At 15.0% G+C, this 16,172-nt stretch overlaps 3 protein-coding genes across 3 annotated transcripts, besides 42 other annotated features; 1 reads left to right on the top strand and 2 right to left on the bottom strand. All coding sequences in view use genetic code 6, as the record gives it.

Annotated features, from left to right (window-relative positions):
- Positions 1 to 1,324: 1,324 nt before the first annotated feature.
- Positions 1,325 to 1,372: a microsatellite.
- Positions 1,360 to 1,405: a microsatellite.
- Positions 1,406 to 1,513: 108 nt separating this feature from the next.
- Positions 1,514 to 1,585: a microsatellite.
- Positions 1,534 to 1,581: a microsatellite.
- A 340-nt stretch (positions 1,586 to 1,925) lies between the features above and the next one.
- Positions 1,926 to 1,961: a microsatellite.
- A 6-nt stretch (positions 1,962 to 1,967) lies between these two features.
- Positions 1,968 to 2,025: a microsatellite.
- A 1,770-nt stretch (positions 2,026 to 3,795) lies between these two features.
- Positions 3,796 to 3,837: a microsatellite.
- A 101-nt stretch (positions 3,838 to 3,938) lies between these two features.
- Positions 3,939 to 4,513, bottom strand: IMG5_080470 (peptide methionine sulfoxide reductase, putative; the record flags this gene model as incomplete). Its single annotated transcript, XM_004036445.1, has 2 exons — positions 3,939 to 4,226; positions 4,271 to 4,513. The coding sequence occupies 2 exons, from the start codon at positions 4,511 to 4,513 to the stop codon at positions 3,939 to 3,941; spliced, it is 531 nt and encodes a 176-aa protein (XP_004036493.1).
- Positions 4,514 to 4,677: 164 nt separating this feature from the next.
- Positions 4,678 to 4,726: a microsatellite.
- Positions 4,727 to 4,825: 99 nt separating this feature from the next.
- Positions 4,826 to 4,888: a microsatellite.
- Positions 4,889 to 6,834: 1,946 nt separating this feature from the next.
- Positions 6,835 to 6,870: a microsatellite.
- Positions 6,871 to 7,105: 235 nt separating this feature from the next.
- Positions 7,106 to 7,154: a microsatellite.
- Positions 7,115 to 7,154: a microsatellite.
- Positions 7,155 to 8,419: 1,265 nt separating this feature from the next.
- Positions 8,420 to 8,492: a microsatellite.
- A 326-nt stretch (positions 8,493 to 8,818) lies between these two features.
- Positions 8,819 to 8,866: a microsatellite.
- Positions 8,819 to 8,897: a microsatellite.
- A 156-nt stretch (positions 8,898 to 9,053) lies between these two features.
- Positions 9,054 to 9,119: a microsatellite.
- Positions 9,079 to 9,167: a microsatellite.
- Positions 9,088 to 9,149: a microsatellite.
- Positions 9,093 to 9,145: a microsatellite.
- Positions 9,119 to 9,170: a microsatellite.
- Positions 9,157 to 9,270: a microsatellite.
- Positions 9,157 to 9,280: a microsatellite.
- Positions 9,177 to 9,262: a microsatellite.
- Positions 9,177 to 9,273: a microsatellite.
- A 157-nt stretch (positions 9,281 to 9,437) lies between the features above and the next one.
- Positions 9,438 to 9,462: a microsatellite.
- Positions 9,463 to 9,523: 61 nt separating this feature from the next.
- IMG5_080460 (hypothetical protein) lies at positions 9,524 to 9,923 on the bottom strand (the record flags this gene model as incomplete). The annotated part of the gene is made up of 1 exon (XM_004036444.1): positions 9,524 to 9,923. A coding segment is annotated over one exon (399 nt), but the record flags the coding sequence as incomplete, so codon positions are not given.
- A 775-nt stretch (positions 9,924 to 10,698) lies between these two features.
- Positions 10,699 to 10,794: a microsatellite.
- Positions 10,795 to 11,685: 891 nt separating this feature from the next.
- Positions 11,686 to 11,715: a microsatellite.
- A 35-nt stretch (positions 11,716 to 11,750) lies between these two features.
- Positions 11,751 to 11,808: a microsatellite.
- A 133-nt stretch (positions 11,809 to 11,941) lies between these two features.
- Positions 11,942 to 12,039: a microsatellite.
- Positions 12,040 to 13,066: 1,027 nt separating this feature from the next.
- Positions 13,067 to 13,119: a microsatellite.
- A 4-nt stretch (positions 13,120 to 13,123) lies between these two features.
- Positions 13,124 to 13,157: a microsatellite.
- An 821-nt stretch (positions 13,158 to 13,978) lies between these two features.
- Positions 13,979 to 14,037: a microsatellite.
- Positions 13,994 to 14,036: a microsatellite.
- Positions 14,038 to 14,156: 119 nt separating the features above from the next.
- Positions 14,157 to 14,189: a microsatellite.
- Positions 14,162 to 14,240: a microsatellite.
- Positions 14,183 to 14,246: a microsatellite.
- Positions 14,247 to 14,266: 20 nt separating this feature from the next.
- Positions 14,267 to 14,301: a microsatellite.
- A 23-nt stretch (positions 14,302 to 14,324) lies between these two features.
- Positions 14,325 to 15,950, top strand: IMG5_080450 (rab-like protein 5, putative; the record flags this gene model as incomplete). The annotated part of the gene is made up of 6 exons (XM_004036443.1): positions 14,325 to 14,538; positions 14,598 to 14,613; positions 14,701 to 14,849; positions 14,910 to 14,963; positions 15,048 to 15,189; positions 15,940 to 15,950. Coding segments are annotated over 6 exons (586 nt in total), but the record flags the coding sequence as incomplete, so codon positions are not given.
- Positions 14,623 to 14,696: a microsatellite.
- Positions 15,278 to 15,360: a microsatellite.
- Positions 15,297 to 15,348: a microsatellite.
- Position 15,951: 1 nt separating the features above from the next.
- Positions 15,952 to 15,998: a microsatellite.
- Positions 15,968 to 16,031: a microsatellite.
- Between the last annotated feature and the right edge of the window lie 141 nt (positions 16,032 to 16,172).

Raw genomic sequence — 16,172 nt, 5'->3', positions numbered from 1 at the left:
AAATGATTAATATTTGATTACTGTATAAAACAATAATCACGTACTATATGATTTGGAATAAGAATCTAATTCTAGAAAATTAAAAGGCTTATATTTAAAAATAGAATATGAATTATGAGTAATTAATATAGACTAATAAGAAGAAATTTTATATCTAAATATATAATTATATAGATAGTGTAAATTTATAAACACAAAAAATATGATTATCTAGTGTATTTATTATGAAAGATTTAAATTTTTTATAATAAATTATTACTTATATAGAAAATTACCATTTGATGTCAACTTTCAGAATTTTCGATATAGTTTAAACAAAAATAACTTTATTAATAATATTTATTTTAATTTATTATTAATTAGTTTGAATAAAATTTTATTTTAATATATATTTATAAATTTTCTTCAGTATAAATTTGGGGAATATTCCTTTTTCTTTCTATACGTATCATTTTTTCTTGTGTAAAATAGTTAAAGTAATATATTATTATTAATTTATGAAATATAAGATCAAAAAGAAATTAATTTAATTGATTTTTAAGATATAACAGAGATTTAAAAGTCAAACACTTAATAAGGTAAATTTATATAAAAAATATAATCAATCTAAATAAAATTAATTCCTTTTAATATTATTTTAAGACAAGAATACATGAAATATAGCTGATTTTTGGATATGTTTATTTAATTTTTATAATATATAGATAATCCAGGAAACTTTAAGTTATTTCAATTCTTAGGTAGAAAGAAACCGTACTATTTCTTTGCAATTTCTTAAACTGGAATATTAGTCTATTTAGTAAATAGAAATCATGATATATTACTTGTAAATATATAAAATGAAAATAATTCAAATATATTTTTATATTTATATAAATGGCGAAAATATAATTTTTTATTTTCGTTTTTAATACTAAAGTTGGGCTTGTAGTATTAAATATCTTAGATAGAGAAAATCTTAAAAAAAATAATAAATTAAAAATATAAAAGAAAATTCGGAAATTATTATTTTATTTAAAAATATTACTAGCTAATAGAAATTTAAACATTAAAAATTTATCAAAATTCAATATAATTTAAAGGTTAGAATTATTTTTAAGGTTTTAACTATAATTGTATAGTGTTCTTAATTTATATTTAAATGTAAATAACAATTCGATTATCAAAATGTTCGAATTTAAAAGAAATTAAAGTTTTAGCTTATTATGGAAAGTATAAAAATATACAAGCTTTAATACAACTTTTTCATAATATAATAATAATTAACTACTTATTAAAATAGTTTATGTTTAAGAAATTATAATAATTAAAATTTCTAATAATAAAAATTATTATACTATTATAAAATTAAAATTGATTATATATAATAAAAAATATATAAATAAATAATAATATCAAAAATATAAGAAATTTGGATAAAAAAATTTTAAAAAATAATAAAAACTATATTAAAATAAATATAAATTTAAATATACCCATAATAATTTAAAAAATAATATAAGATATTTTAGATAAAATAATAATAATAAAAATAATTATATTAAAAAAATTAAAATTAAATTAAAAAATATTAAAAATAAAAATAATTTTAATAATAATTATAATAAATAAAAATAATTATTTTATTCTAATTTTTTATATATATTAATTACTTAAAGACATATTTTCGTCTTATTATAAATTATTAAGAATTTTTTAAAATATATATATATTTTTATATCTTACTAATATATATATATTTTATATAGAAATGTTATTTTTATATGTTTTTGCTATAATTACTTATGATTTTATGTTTAATTTGTATAAAAAAAATATAAATGATAGTGTAACATTTTTATATAAAAATAATAGAGAAAAAGTAAATAGATATTATTTTTAATTATATAAAAGGATAATTATAATTTTTTATTTAAAATGGATTTAATTAATTTTTTATAAAAAATTATAATTTTTATAAACTATATTTTTTATAATTTTTATTTTTATATGATATTTTTTAATTATTTAGTTTTTATGAATATTCCTTATTATAAATATTTAAATAAAGAAAATACTTATTAATTGTTTTATATAATTAAAATTTCTACTCTTTACTTAATAGGTATAAATAAGATATTTTTCTAATAAAATTTTTTATAATAAATATAATAAAAGTATAAAAGTAAAAATAAAGTAATATATAAATTAGAATGAATATAAATATAGTTGATTTTTGAATTTGAAAGATTATTTTTATATTTCCATAAACATATATAATAAACTAACTTCGAAAAATTTAAATTAAAATCTAAATCTTTAGAAATTTATACTATAAAGAAAATAAAGATTATAATTAAATTATTATTGAATATAAAGAATTCATTTTATTTTGCTAATCAAATTAAAGAAAATAAATAAATAAAAAAATATTTTTATTTAATATTTAAATATATAAATATTTTTTATTTTTTCATAAAAACTTAAAAAAATAAAAAAAAAGATATGAATTTATAGATAATAATTTTTTTTAATATTTTTTTTTTTTTTTTTTTCACAAAAAAATTCAATTAAAAATAATATTATGTTTGTAAATAATAATTTTATTTAACTCAAGACTTTATTTATATAATTTTTTATAAAAATAAAGTAAAAAACATATTAAAAATTTGTTATTTTCTTTTAAAAAAAAAACTCTTAAAAAATAAAATATTAATATAATTAAGAAACTGTAGTTTGTTTATTTATTTATTTTAAAAAATATATTATTATAAAAAAAACATTAAAAATGTATTTAAAAAATAATAAATCTAATTTTTAAATTAAAGAATATCGAAATTAATCATAATAATAATGCAATAGACCCTAAACATAATAAACAAAGATTCGAATATTACCATTTTTAAAAAATACTTAGTAAGAAGATACTAATAATATTCGTTTAACTTTAAATTCTTAACAATCTACATAAAGAAATACATAAACTCCTTACAGCAACACACTAAATGAATAAAGATAATATTTATATAAAAAATATAGTTAATCATATACAAAATAAATGAGGAATAGTTAAAATGAATTACTCACAGATACTGTTAAATTTTTAGTAAGAAATAATAATTAAAGTCCGTTTTCTCCTTATAAAACAGTAGAAAATTTCTCTCCAGCTTTATAATTTAATATTGAATAACCTTTTTTTTTAAATTTTATGCATAAAGAAAACATTCCTACTTATAACATTCATCTCCCTGTTCTTACGTAAGAATAAGTGGATGAATAATATCGATTCAAATATACAAATGATATTTAAAAACTTGAAAATCCTATATCTACTTTATCTTTAACAAATGGATTTTAGCATAATTTTCCTTTCGTGAATGTAAATATATATATTTTTTTTAATTTATTCTATTTATTTTTTTTATTAAGAAAACAATTGAATATGCCTAAAATTAATTAAATGAATTAAAAAGTTTAAAAAATGAATTAAAAGTCGAAATTGAATAAATGAAGAAAAATTTCTAGAATGAAATGAATGAAATAAATCAAATAAAAATTTAAAACTAAGAAATAATTTAAAAAATAATTAGAAAAGATTAACTAAATCATTAAACTTAAAGCTTTTGTTTAAATAAGGAAATTGTAAAATTAAAAAGGGATAAAATAAATTTGGAAAATCAGATAAACTTTTCTTTAATGAAAATAAAACAATTAGAATAAAAACTATTTAGTGAGGAAATATTTAATATAAATGCACCTTAAGATAATGTTATTTAAAATATTTTAAATGAAAATTTAAGGGCGGATGCTTATTGTAAAATTAATAAAAAATTAAATGAAAAAAATCAAAAAATTAAACATTTAATACATTGAATTATTTGTTTTTTATTTATATATATTTAATAAAAAAAAAAACCTATATTTATTTCTTATATATATATATATATATTTTTTAATATTCATAAATTTTGTTTATACTAATCTAAAAACTTTTTCAATTTAACAGATACAACTGCTTTACAATATCCTTATTCTGTGTTTTAGTCATAATAATCTTAATGATATTCTTCGGCTTCATAAAATTCTTCGAATTATTTAATTTCTGTTACTATTTTATCTTTATTTGGTTATTAATTAAGTATTTTTTCACTAATTTCTTTTTATTATTAGTTTCTATATAATATTATTGAGCGATATTATGTACCGATATCATTTCCTTGTCTATTTAATTATGTTGGATCATGTATCTTTAAATATTATATAAATATTAATTAATATTTATTTTAATTACATGGAAAAAAATATCTAATATATTTTCATATAAAATTTTTTATATATCGAATTCTATTTAAACAACTTCGGCATGACCTGTAGTTCCTGTACATATTTCTTTATATGTTGGATTTTTTACTTATCCAGACGAATAACCTGATTTTACGTTTATAACGCCTTTTACACGTTTAAATATAGCGTGTAAACACCAGAAGCAACCACCTCCAAAAGTAAATGTATGTATATTACTTAATTAATTCATTTAGAAATTATTTTAATAATATTTTATTAGATTGAAGAAGATTTATTTTACAATTAATTTTATTAATAAATATAAATTTAAAATAGAAAATTCTAGGAATATACAAAATTAATGGAATTATTTACAATAATAATATAAAAAACATAAAATTAATGTATAAACTTAAATAAAAATAAATTTAAAAATAAAAAAAATTATATTAAAATAAAAAAATTAAGATATTATAAAAAAAACTAATACTAAATCATATGAATAAAAAAAGATATTAATAAAATAAATATTATAATATAAAAATATTATGATTATACTTAAATATATATATATATATATATATATATATATATAATATATATATATATATATTTATTTATATATTTTTTTTTAGATTAATTATGTTATGCTTATTATTTTTCATTTTATAATATCATTTTTATCTGTAAAAACTTCTATTAATTTTTAATGTATAAGTGGTATTATAGTTGCAAAACTTATTACTAGAGTAGTAATAGTTTCTTCAAAATTACAAGATATTATTTTAAATAATTTATATTTGTAATTTTCCTTATTTTAATCTATTGACTATTTTATTTTTTTAAGAGATTTTTTAGTATTTTTCATATATTATATTTATTATTATTTATTCGACGCCCCTATTTATTAGAAATTAGCAATATTTTTAATTTTTAAAATTGTCACTAAATACAAATCATTAGTAATTTTATCATATATTTTGGGGTTGAAATAATGATCGTATAATTCAATAAGGTCATCGTACATTCCAATTAATTAATCCACAAGATCTATCTATTTATCAAAAATATCATTGAAATTATTTCCATCATATATTCTTTGTAAAAATATTATAGTTATTAATATAAAATCTATTGTTATATGTATCATTATTAATGGATTATTATACTGAGATTTTTTTGATAGTAAAAAGTCGAATCCTGAATAATAAGAAGCACAAAAAACAGTAATAAAACAGAAATAAAGTCCTAAAAACATATAACTTATTTCAAATGTTTCTGTGTTAGGTAAATCGAATTCTAAAGCTATTTTTCGACAATTATCCCATGTTTCAATGCTTAAAGGACATGTAATATCTAGTTTTTTTCTGATGAAAACAGGATCAATATGTTTTAATTATTAAAAGCTTATGAAATAGTTTCTGTCTTCAATTTCAAAATCACTAAAATTTATTAATTAATTGAGTTAATTTTATATTTATTGCCTTCTTCTTAAATCTTTTTTTTTACAAAAATAAAATAAAAAAATATATAATTAATTATTATATTTTCTATAAAAAAAATTAAACTCACCTTAATTATTAATAGTTTAGTAAAAAGAATTGATTATATATAAATAAAAGCCACAAACAAAAAAAAAGAAAATAATATTAATTTAGTTTTCGCTTTGCTAATATAAATAAAATATAGGAATAATAACCTTTAAAAGTACAGTAAAGAATATTATACTAAAAGGAGTAGCTTAATCCTTATATTTATTACTTGCGTATTTATAATTAATAAAAAGTATACTTTTTATTGCATGATTACTTACTGTACAGTTATTTAGCCTTATTTCTTTCAAAATATTTTTTTATTCGTTAGTTTAAGATATTCCAATAAGATAAGGATTTTATTATTCGCAATAATTAATTGTATCTTATATATATCCATAATAAAATAAAGAAAGATCAATTTTTATTTTTCTAGAAATTTGTTAAACTTTTTACTCGAAGTTATTTTCTTTTATTTCTATTAGGAAATTTTTTTTATACCTAGAACAGTCTTGGAGAATATTATATTTTTTATAAATAGAATTAGAAATGGACCATATTCCTTTATAACTCATGTATTTTATTTTGGCTTTGTTTTTTAATAAATTCATAAAAGTCCGGTTTTATAAATTCTAATATATATACATTTCTAGAAAAACTAGCAGGAGAATAAAAAAAACGAAAAAAACAATGCATACTTCTGCAAAAATATTATAACAATCATAAAATTAGTACAATTAAAAATAACTATAACATGCAATTAGGCCAGTAATACTTATTATTTGAAAATTATCTCCCATTTTGCAAATTAATACAAGTAATAAAGTCTTAAAAGACAATTAGTTGCTTTAATATAATTAAAATAAATCTAAAATATAAAACATTATGTTAATAAGTAATCCTAATGTGGGAATTATTATCAGATCAATTATAAATGATAAGATTATGAATATTAAAAGCGGAGTTTTTGATATTTTGATAATTGACTCCTACTTTTCTACTAGGAAAGGAATGTATTTTATTGAATCATCATATATCCCATATTAAGAAATGTCTTCATATTAAAAATCGTCTTTTTAAACTTTATCAAATTTCGATAAGGCAGATATGTAATTTTTAGTTGTTTTTACATTTTCATAATCTTATTATTCCTCTTTATATGATAATAAATCACTAGCAAATAATTATTGGAACTTTTTATTAGTATTAGATATTAAATTATTGCTTTATATTTAGATTGGATTTTTTGAATTCATTATTTTTTTTAAATAATATAAAAATATAAATAGTTATTAAATATAAATTTATATTTATTTTAGATATATTTAATTATAATTAATATATTTATGTATATTAATAAATAAAATGTTTTTTATTTAAATGAAACATTTTTATTTATAAAGAATTTATTTAGTTTTATTAAATCATTTTTTTACTCATTTATATTTATTAAGTATTTTTTTAAAAAAATAATATATTTACTAAGAATACTGAATTTTTTTTAAGAATAGATTTATGCAAGTAAAAACATATGTTGAGATATATAGAAATATTATATTATTCATATATAATTTAATTAATATTAAAGTATAAAAATAAATAATTTAATAAAAAAGAAGCCTTTTAGATTTTATTGTTATTTGTTAATTTTTTTAATTAAAGATATAAACAATATTAAATTCGTTTTTTTTATATATATTTAAAAAATAATGAGCTCTTTATTGAACAAAAATATATTAATTTACGGAGCTGCTACAACAGCTTTATTATCCTCATTTTTTTTAGGATATGTATATGTCTAAAACAGACAAGATTAAAATAGGCTATAATAAATATTAGATGAAATAAAAAAAGATGCCGAAATATAAAAGAATGAATAAAATCTTTAATTTTATGATATAAAAACAGTTTGTAAATTGCAACAGCTTTTTGTAGAATTATCCTAAGATGAATATTAAGAAATAACTATATTAAGTCGAGAAAGTAAAGAAATATAAAATATTATTACATATATATTATTTTAATTTTATTTTTGTTATAAATAAAAAAGAAAGAAGACCATTATTTAATGTTGATTTAAAAAAATATTTAGAAGAAGCAATTAATTATAATATTATTTTTTTTAGATTATTTAAAAAGCAATAAATAGTGTTAGATTAAAACAAATAACTTGATCTTTAAATATTTAATTAGTCAGTAAAATAATACATAAAAAATACTGAATATTAATAAACATTATAAAAATCAATAAGAAGGTTGAAATGTTCAATTTAGCCTTCTAAAATACTTAGTCTATAAGAAGCTAAAAATACAGTTGCTTTATAAATTTAATTTATGTATAAAAATCCAGAAGTTATTCTTAATTTAATTAAAATGATGAGAAATGTGCAAAATATTGAGACTATTCTTTATGGGGTTTTAAATACTATTGTTTGTGATATTTCCTTTTCTGAAAATGGAGTTGAAGAAGAAGAATATATTTATATTTTAGATTCTGAGGAAAATATTAATGATTAAGAAGTTTAAAAATTAAAAGAATAATATGTACTGTCTATTGTTCATTTAATGGTTTATAGTAATTAAAATGAAAAATGAATTTATATATAGATATAATTAAAAATATATATATATATATTAATTAAATTAATATAATTATTTATTAAAATTTATATATTATTATTATTTTTTATATATTATAAAAAAAATATATTTACTTTAATTAGTCTACGTCATGTTAAAAATGATATTTTTTAAATTACAAAAGAGCTAATAGTTGTACTACTACTATTAGTATATAAAATACAATAGATATCCTAATCATAAAAAAAAAATTCTTTGGATAATTTTATATTCAAAATGTAAAAATGAAAATAGAATATAATAATCATACTTTTTTAAATTCATATTTTAATCATCATTATAAAAAAAAAAATAATTCAATAAAAAATGTTATTTTAGAAATTATGAAAAAATATTTCAAAAAAAAAAGAAAAGAAGGTGTATTATAGGTTTATTTTCTTAAAATAAAAATAAAATATAATATAATAAAATAAAGATATTATAAAAATAAATAATTATATATATATTATATTATAAAATAAAGCTAAATATAGTAAGGTAAAAATAGTTATTTTAAGTATTTATTATGAAAGATTATAAAATAACTAATTTAATAAAAGAAATTTATGATAAATAAAAATATAAAAGAGTATTTTGAAATAAAAAAAAAATTAATGGAAAAATAAAAAATATTTATATAATAATATAATAACATAAAAAAGAAAAATATTATTAAATATAAAAAATAAATAATAAATAAAAAAATATATAAATATATAAATATATAAATATATATTTACTAATATATATATATATTTATTTTTTTATATATTTTTATATTTTTATATTTTTATATTTTTATATTTTTTATATTTATCTATTTTTTATTTTTAAATTATTATATATTTATATTTATATAAATTTATTTATAATCGAATCTCTAAAATTTATATACATTATTTATTTATTAAATATTAAAATATAATAATATTAATTTTTTTTTATAATTAATTTTTTAATATATCTTTTAATAATAAAATATCTTAATATAATATTAATATAATTATAAATTATATTTAAAAATATTTTTTTTATTATTTTTTTTATTTAAATTTTTAAAAAATTATTCACTACAATAATATTTATTGTAATTATTAATTAAATATTTATCAATCCATTTAATATTCTTTTTTAAATTTCTACGTATCACAATTAAGATATTTTTCAAGTTCTTTTTCATAATTAAAATCTTTATTGGGATATTTTTTCCTAAACATTTTTTCTAAATTATCTTTTAAAAGTTCTTAATTTTATTCCGCTTCTCTTACTGCAATATTGTTAGCTTATTCAATAGCTTCAGCTTAGGCTTATCCAAAATTTTAATCTAATTTATTAAAGAAATCTTCCGCAGTCCATTAAGCATCTGGAACTATAAATAATCCTCTTCCTAATCCCATTTAAGTCATATATTCTGGATTGGGTTATTCTTAGTAAAAATATCTGAAATATGTTCTTCTGGTTGAAAATCCTAATATTTTATCAACATTTATATCTTTTGATTTTATTTAATTTGCTTTATGTCCTTTTTATTAGTACAGATAATCTGATGGTTCTGAATTGCGTTTTTTAGCATTTAATACTGTTTTTATATTAATTTAATTTTTTAATTATTAAGATTATATGCTTTATTTTAAAATTTATCTCATTTATTTTTGTTATTTTTTATTATATTTTATTTTTACATATATATAAGTATTTATATAAAAAACAAATTAAATATAAATATTTTTTTTTATTAAAATAAATAAAATTATTATAAAAAATTTATTATATATTTAAACATATTTTATATAAAAATACTTTTTTTAAAAAATTCTCAATTATAATAACAAACATATAAAATATACTAAGTTAAATAGTATTTAAATTAATAATAATAAAAAAAACTTTAAAGCAAATTATCTTGAAATCCAATAATACAGCAAGCTAATATTATACTAGAATGTCTTTAGACTTTTTATCCTTAATTATTTCCTTTTACTAAATTATCATCTCCGGTACGAATAGATTTTCCAAATACTTAGTATAATCCATCTAATCTTATTTAACTATCAGAAATTTCAAAACTAATATATCTAGTATCTTCTTTACTACAAATTTTTTCTAAAACCATTTACATGTCATTCAGAATATTAAAAATTTACATAAGAAAGATTTTGATAATAAATTAATTCATTTTTTTGTTAATTTATTAAAAATTATTTATCGTTGGTTATTTGTTTATTTGATTCACATATTTATGTTAAGAATCTATATTTATAATTATATATATTATTTTATTAAAATTTTATATAAATATTATATTCAATATATATTTATTATTAATATTGATTATTTTTTTTAGTATATTTTTTTTTTATATATATATTTATTTTATATAAAAAGATATACAAAATTAAATAATATAAAATGTAAAAATAATTCATTTATTTTAAAAAAGAGCATCGAAAAATACAAAGCGAATATCACCTACTTCCGCAATTTATAATAAAAACTGATAAAATCATTAAAAAATATCCTATATATAATAACTAATAAAATATATAAAATTTTCTTTAAAATAAGTTATCAAAAGTAAATATAAACCGAACAGTAAGCTAGGAACCTTATAAAAATTCGGATTATAAATTAAAAAATCAATTTAAAATATAAAATAAAGTATAACAAAAAAACATTAATAGTTTTTCTTTAAATTACAAATAAGATAATATTTTTTAATCAACTTATTAGTTTTAACATTGCAAAAAGGAAATACCTAAAAAAGTTGATTTTTATAAACCTAGTAATACTTTTGATCCATATTTTAAAATCCCGTTTATTTAAGAAACAGAATATAATTGTAATTTTAAGGATTTTAAATTAATAAAAGAAAATTTTAGTTAAAAAAAATAAAAATTATAAAAAAAAATAATTTAAGAAAATACACATAACAAAATAGTTAAATTTTCATAAAAAATAAACAAATAATTTCAATATGACTAATAATGTGCGTTATAATTTACTTAATAGTAAAATCATAATAAATTTTATAAATAATAAAAGAAAATAAAAAAATAATAGGATTGAATATAAAATAAAATTAATTATATATGAGATATATATTAAAATAATAAAAAATAAAATATATCAAATACATAAATAAAATATAAAAAATATGATATGTATATATATATAAAAAAAAAAATTATCTACAAATGTTTTTAAAACAAATCAAATAAATATATTAAAATAAAATTATTAAACTAAAAAAAAAAAAAATTGAAAATAAAAGATATATATATATATATATATATTTATATATTTTTTTATTTTATTTTCTTAATTTTTAATATAGTTATTTATTTTATTAATTTTTTCTTTTATAAAATTTAAATTTTTATATTTTTTTTTTATATTAATTTAAAACTTATTATTTTATTTACAAAATTCTTTTAAGAAATAAAATAAAATAAAATATTATAAATCATTCTTTCCAAAATTACTCTAAATTATTAATTATACTTTAAGTTATAGCTTTTTATTTATTATATTTAATTTTTTTTCTTTTTTTTTCTATTTCAGTTTCTTTATTATTATTTATATTTTTTTCATTTTATTTTCTTTTTCCATTTTCATTGTATTATTTTAAATATTTTTAAATTATTTCATTTCTTTCTTCTTATTCTTTATTATAAATCAAATAATTTTAAAAGAAGCTTTTTAAATTATTACTTTTTAAATTATCATTAACTAAAGCCGCAAAATCATCCTTTTAAAAGTTAAAATCGTTCTTATTTTCTTAATCTAGATTATTTTTAAGTTTCTCTTGCTCTTCTTAATCCAAACTCATTGGAAAATAATCACCTTTATCATTTTTTCCAAAAATTTATCCCAAAATACAACCTTAATTATTCATATGAAGTACTAAAAAGCCTTTAAAATCTTCTATATTTATAAAAGATAATGTTAATCCTTCTATTTTGGAAAAGCCTTGTATTATATTAGGGCCTAGGAATCCTTTAGGTTTAAAGCTTCTGCATTTTTCTACAAAACAAAGTCTTTCGTTTTTGAATTCTCGCCCTAAAGCCATATTTTTTTCTTCTAAAAAATAATTTTTTTCAATTAAAATTTCCTAACTATTAATTTTCATGAAAAAAGAATCTCCGTTTTTTACCGATGAAAAAAAAGTCACAATTTATTCATTTTATTCTTTATCTTAAAAAATATCTATATTATTCAAAGGACATTCATCCGATCCATGAAAAAAAGATAAAACAGGATAGTTTGTGCACCGAATATCGAAAATTTTTACACATTAAGTGTTACTTGTAATAAAGTAATTATCTTTTAAATGCTTTAGCCCATAAATGCGATTAAATAGAACTCTTTTAGGCTCTAAACTGTATATTATATTCACTTTTTGGTTATCTCGGATATCTAAGAAGCCTATTTTATCAGTCATTTAAATAAAAAGGCAATTAGGGTGATGTGAATTGTCGATTTAGTGTATATTTTATTCTAAATAAGAGTATTAATTTAATATATTAGGAACTTAATTAGTATCTTTTTGTGAAAAAATAGTATTTTTTTCAGTTAAAACATATTGCTCATTATCAAAGAAATTACTTTGAAGAATTTAGTGTATTTCACAGCTTTGATTTTATTTATTGAAATAATAATTTATTATTTTTTATTTTAATTTATTATTTTTTAATTCTAATATTTAAGTATTATATATAGTTCTTATTTATAAATATTCTTATTCATCTTTAATAAATATTTTTTTTATATATATATAATAAATTTTTTTCTACCTATATTTAAGTCTTATAGACCTAAAATTTTTGAACATTCTTATAGATTTTCATATTAGAATTATTTATTTTTAGATTGTAAATTAAATTAGAAATCTTCTGTCTGATTAATAGATAGATGAAGAGAATTTAATGTAGGTTAAGTTTGGTTTGGAAATATAAATATAAATTCGTTTTCTTTATTAAGTGTTTTTTTAAGTATAGCAGTATTGGAACGCCTTTTTTATAATGGAAATATTTTATTTTGTTCTTAAAGGGATTTTTAAATTATTTCTAATTTAAAATAATCAGTTTTATATTATTATTGAATGTAAAAAAGCTACTTTTTTTATTAATAAAAATATTTTTTAAGATATTATTTTTATTACATTATTTAAATTATTTGAATATATACCGTTTTGTTGTTTTATCGATTTAATTAGGGGCATTTAAAGTATTTTGTATTTTCCTTAATTTAATTATTATAATACTTTTATTTATGATGACCAGTTTAATTAATCTTTATTTGCTTGTCTTTTTATTTCGGAAAATATTTAAAAATCGTATTATTAAAATTCTTTTTTTTTAATATCGTTAAGTAAATTTCCAACTTATTAAATTTTCTAAGAAATAACATAATTAGGATTTGTAAAATCTTCTTCCATTTTTATATTTTGTAAATAAGTTATTTATAATAAAATTATTTTAATTATAAAATATATAATTAACACAAAATAATTTTATATATAAATGATTTTTAATTTATTAAATTATAATTAAATAAAAAAATAAATATGTTTAATTATTTATATATATATATTTATATATTTATAAATATATATATATATATTATTTTTATAATCTATTATATTTTTATTATTTTACTATTTTTTTTTTCATTTTTTTATATAAATAAATTTTATTTTTTCAAATATATTATAATATTAATATATTAAAAATTCTTTTTAAAATATATTTATTTATTTATATAATTTATTTATTTTTTTTAATTTTTAAATTATAATTTTAATGTTTTTTTTATTTTTTTAATTATTTTTTTTAAAATATAACTATATAATAAATAATACTTAAGAAAATAATAATATTAAAAAAATTCATATAAAATCAAATTATAGAAATGAGTGATAAACAAAGAGTTGTTAAAATTTTAGTTATTGGTCCAATTTAAAGCGGCAAATCTTCAATATCTAATTTTTTAGGTTAAAGGTCTGAAGTAATAAATAAAGATTACAGACCTACAGCAGGTGTTCGAATTGTCGAATTTAATAAAGAAGCTCCAGTAAATCCGAAAAGGCCTGGTTAGGAAACTGCTAGTGTATAATTATGGGATGGTAAAAAATAGAAAAAAATATAAATAAATAAAATTTATATATTTTTAATAATATAAAAGTTTCTGGGGATTCAAAGTAAATTATTATATATAATATAATATGCTTATATATATATATATATATATATATATATATATATATATATATATATATATATAATAGATATGATTAAACATGGCCTGCTATTTAAAAAAATTGCTAAGGATGTATTTTAGTTTTTAATGCCGAAAATCCTAAACATGAATAAGAAATTGAAGCCTGGGTGAATGCATTTCCTAAAAAATGTGGAATTTAACCTTCTATGTTAATAGGTTTTTTTTAATATATTTATAAAAAACTATCATATTTTCTAATTTTATTTTAATACATAGCTTTTTCACATTTTTTATCAGGAAAACCTGTGCCTAAAACTAAATAAAGATAAAGTTTATATTTAGAATTCTTTATTTATATATTTTAATTTTATTATATTTATATATATATATATATTTTTTCTTTTCTTTTTATAGTTAAAGGATTGCCAACTGTTTCTTGTTACAATACTTCTATTGAAGAAGGAGCAGAAACAATTCATCCTGCTTTCGATAAATTTTTTAATAATTTGATGATGAATATTTATGAAAAAGAAGAATAACTAGAAAACAATTTAATGTAGGAATGATATTATATAATACATATTTATCTTATTTATAATTATTTAATTTTTTTATTTCTATGCATTAAAATTAAAATAATTTGAAATTTTTTAAATTTTTATATTTTATTTATATCTAATTTTTGAATTATATATTTTTATTTATATAATTTTTTTTTTTTATATTTATATATACATAAAATAGTTTTAAGTATTTTTTTTTATATAAAATATGGTATTTTTTTTTTATGTATGTAATTAAACATGTAAATTACATTTCATGTAATTATAAAATATATTTTTATATAAATAAACAAAAATGAAATAATAATTTTTATAAAATTATATGGTCAATTAATTAATTTTAAAATAACAATTTTATTTATAAATAATTTAATTTATTTAAACTTCTAAAAATATATTGCTTTTTATTTTCATTTAATAACAATTTTTTTTAAAAAAATTAATATGAGTTTAAAAAATTTTTAATTTTATTTTCAGAATATATTATTTAATCCAAATGATTTATCATTTAATTTTTTTATAAATTAAATATAAAAACAGTATAGTACAATAATAAATAACTATTAAAGATAATTATAAAGGGTTAAAATTAATCTAAAATATTTAAATCTAAAAATATATAATTTTTCTCTCTATAAAAGATTTATTTTATTTTAAATTTAATAATAGAAATACACATATTTTTTTTTTTTAATTAAAATAAATTATAACTAAAATTAAAATATAAAAAAATATATTTATAGATACAAATATCGTATATAAATTATAAACAAAAAAATATATTAATTATAATAAAAAAAAAAAAATTAACTACTTATAAGAAAAAAAAAAAAATCCCAAAAAAAAAAATATGTCTGACACCTAATAATAATAATAAGTTAAGTACTGTAATAACTTCCAAAGAGATGAATGCAAATACGGTGAAATTGCAAATACGTTCATGAAAAAAACCCTAACTTCAACGAAAACTATCACA

This window comes from Ichthyophthirius multifiliis (assembly GCF_000220395.1).
Source record: "Ichthyophthirius multifiliis unplaced genomic scaffold scaff_1120509250537, whole genome shotgun sequence".
NCBI classification, from domain to species: Eukaryota; Ciliophora; class Oligohymenophorea; order Hymenostomatida; genus Ichthyophthirius; species Ichthyophthirius multifiliis.
Note: the sequence above shows the minus strand (reverse complement) of the source record. Positions and strands in the feature narration are given on the sequence as shown.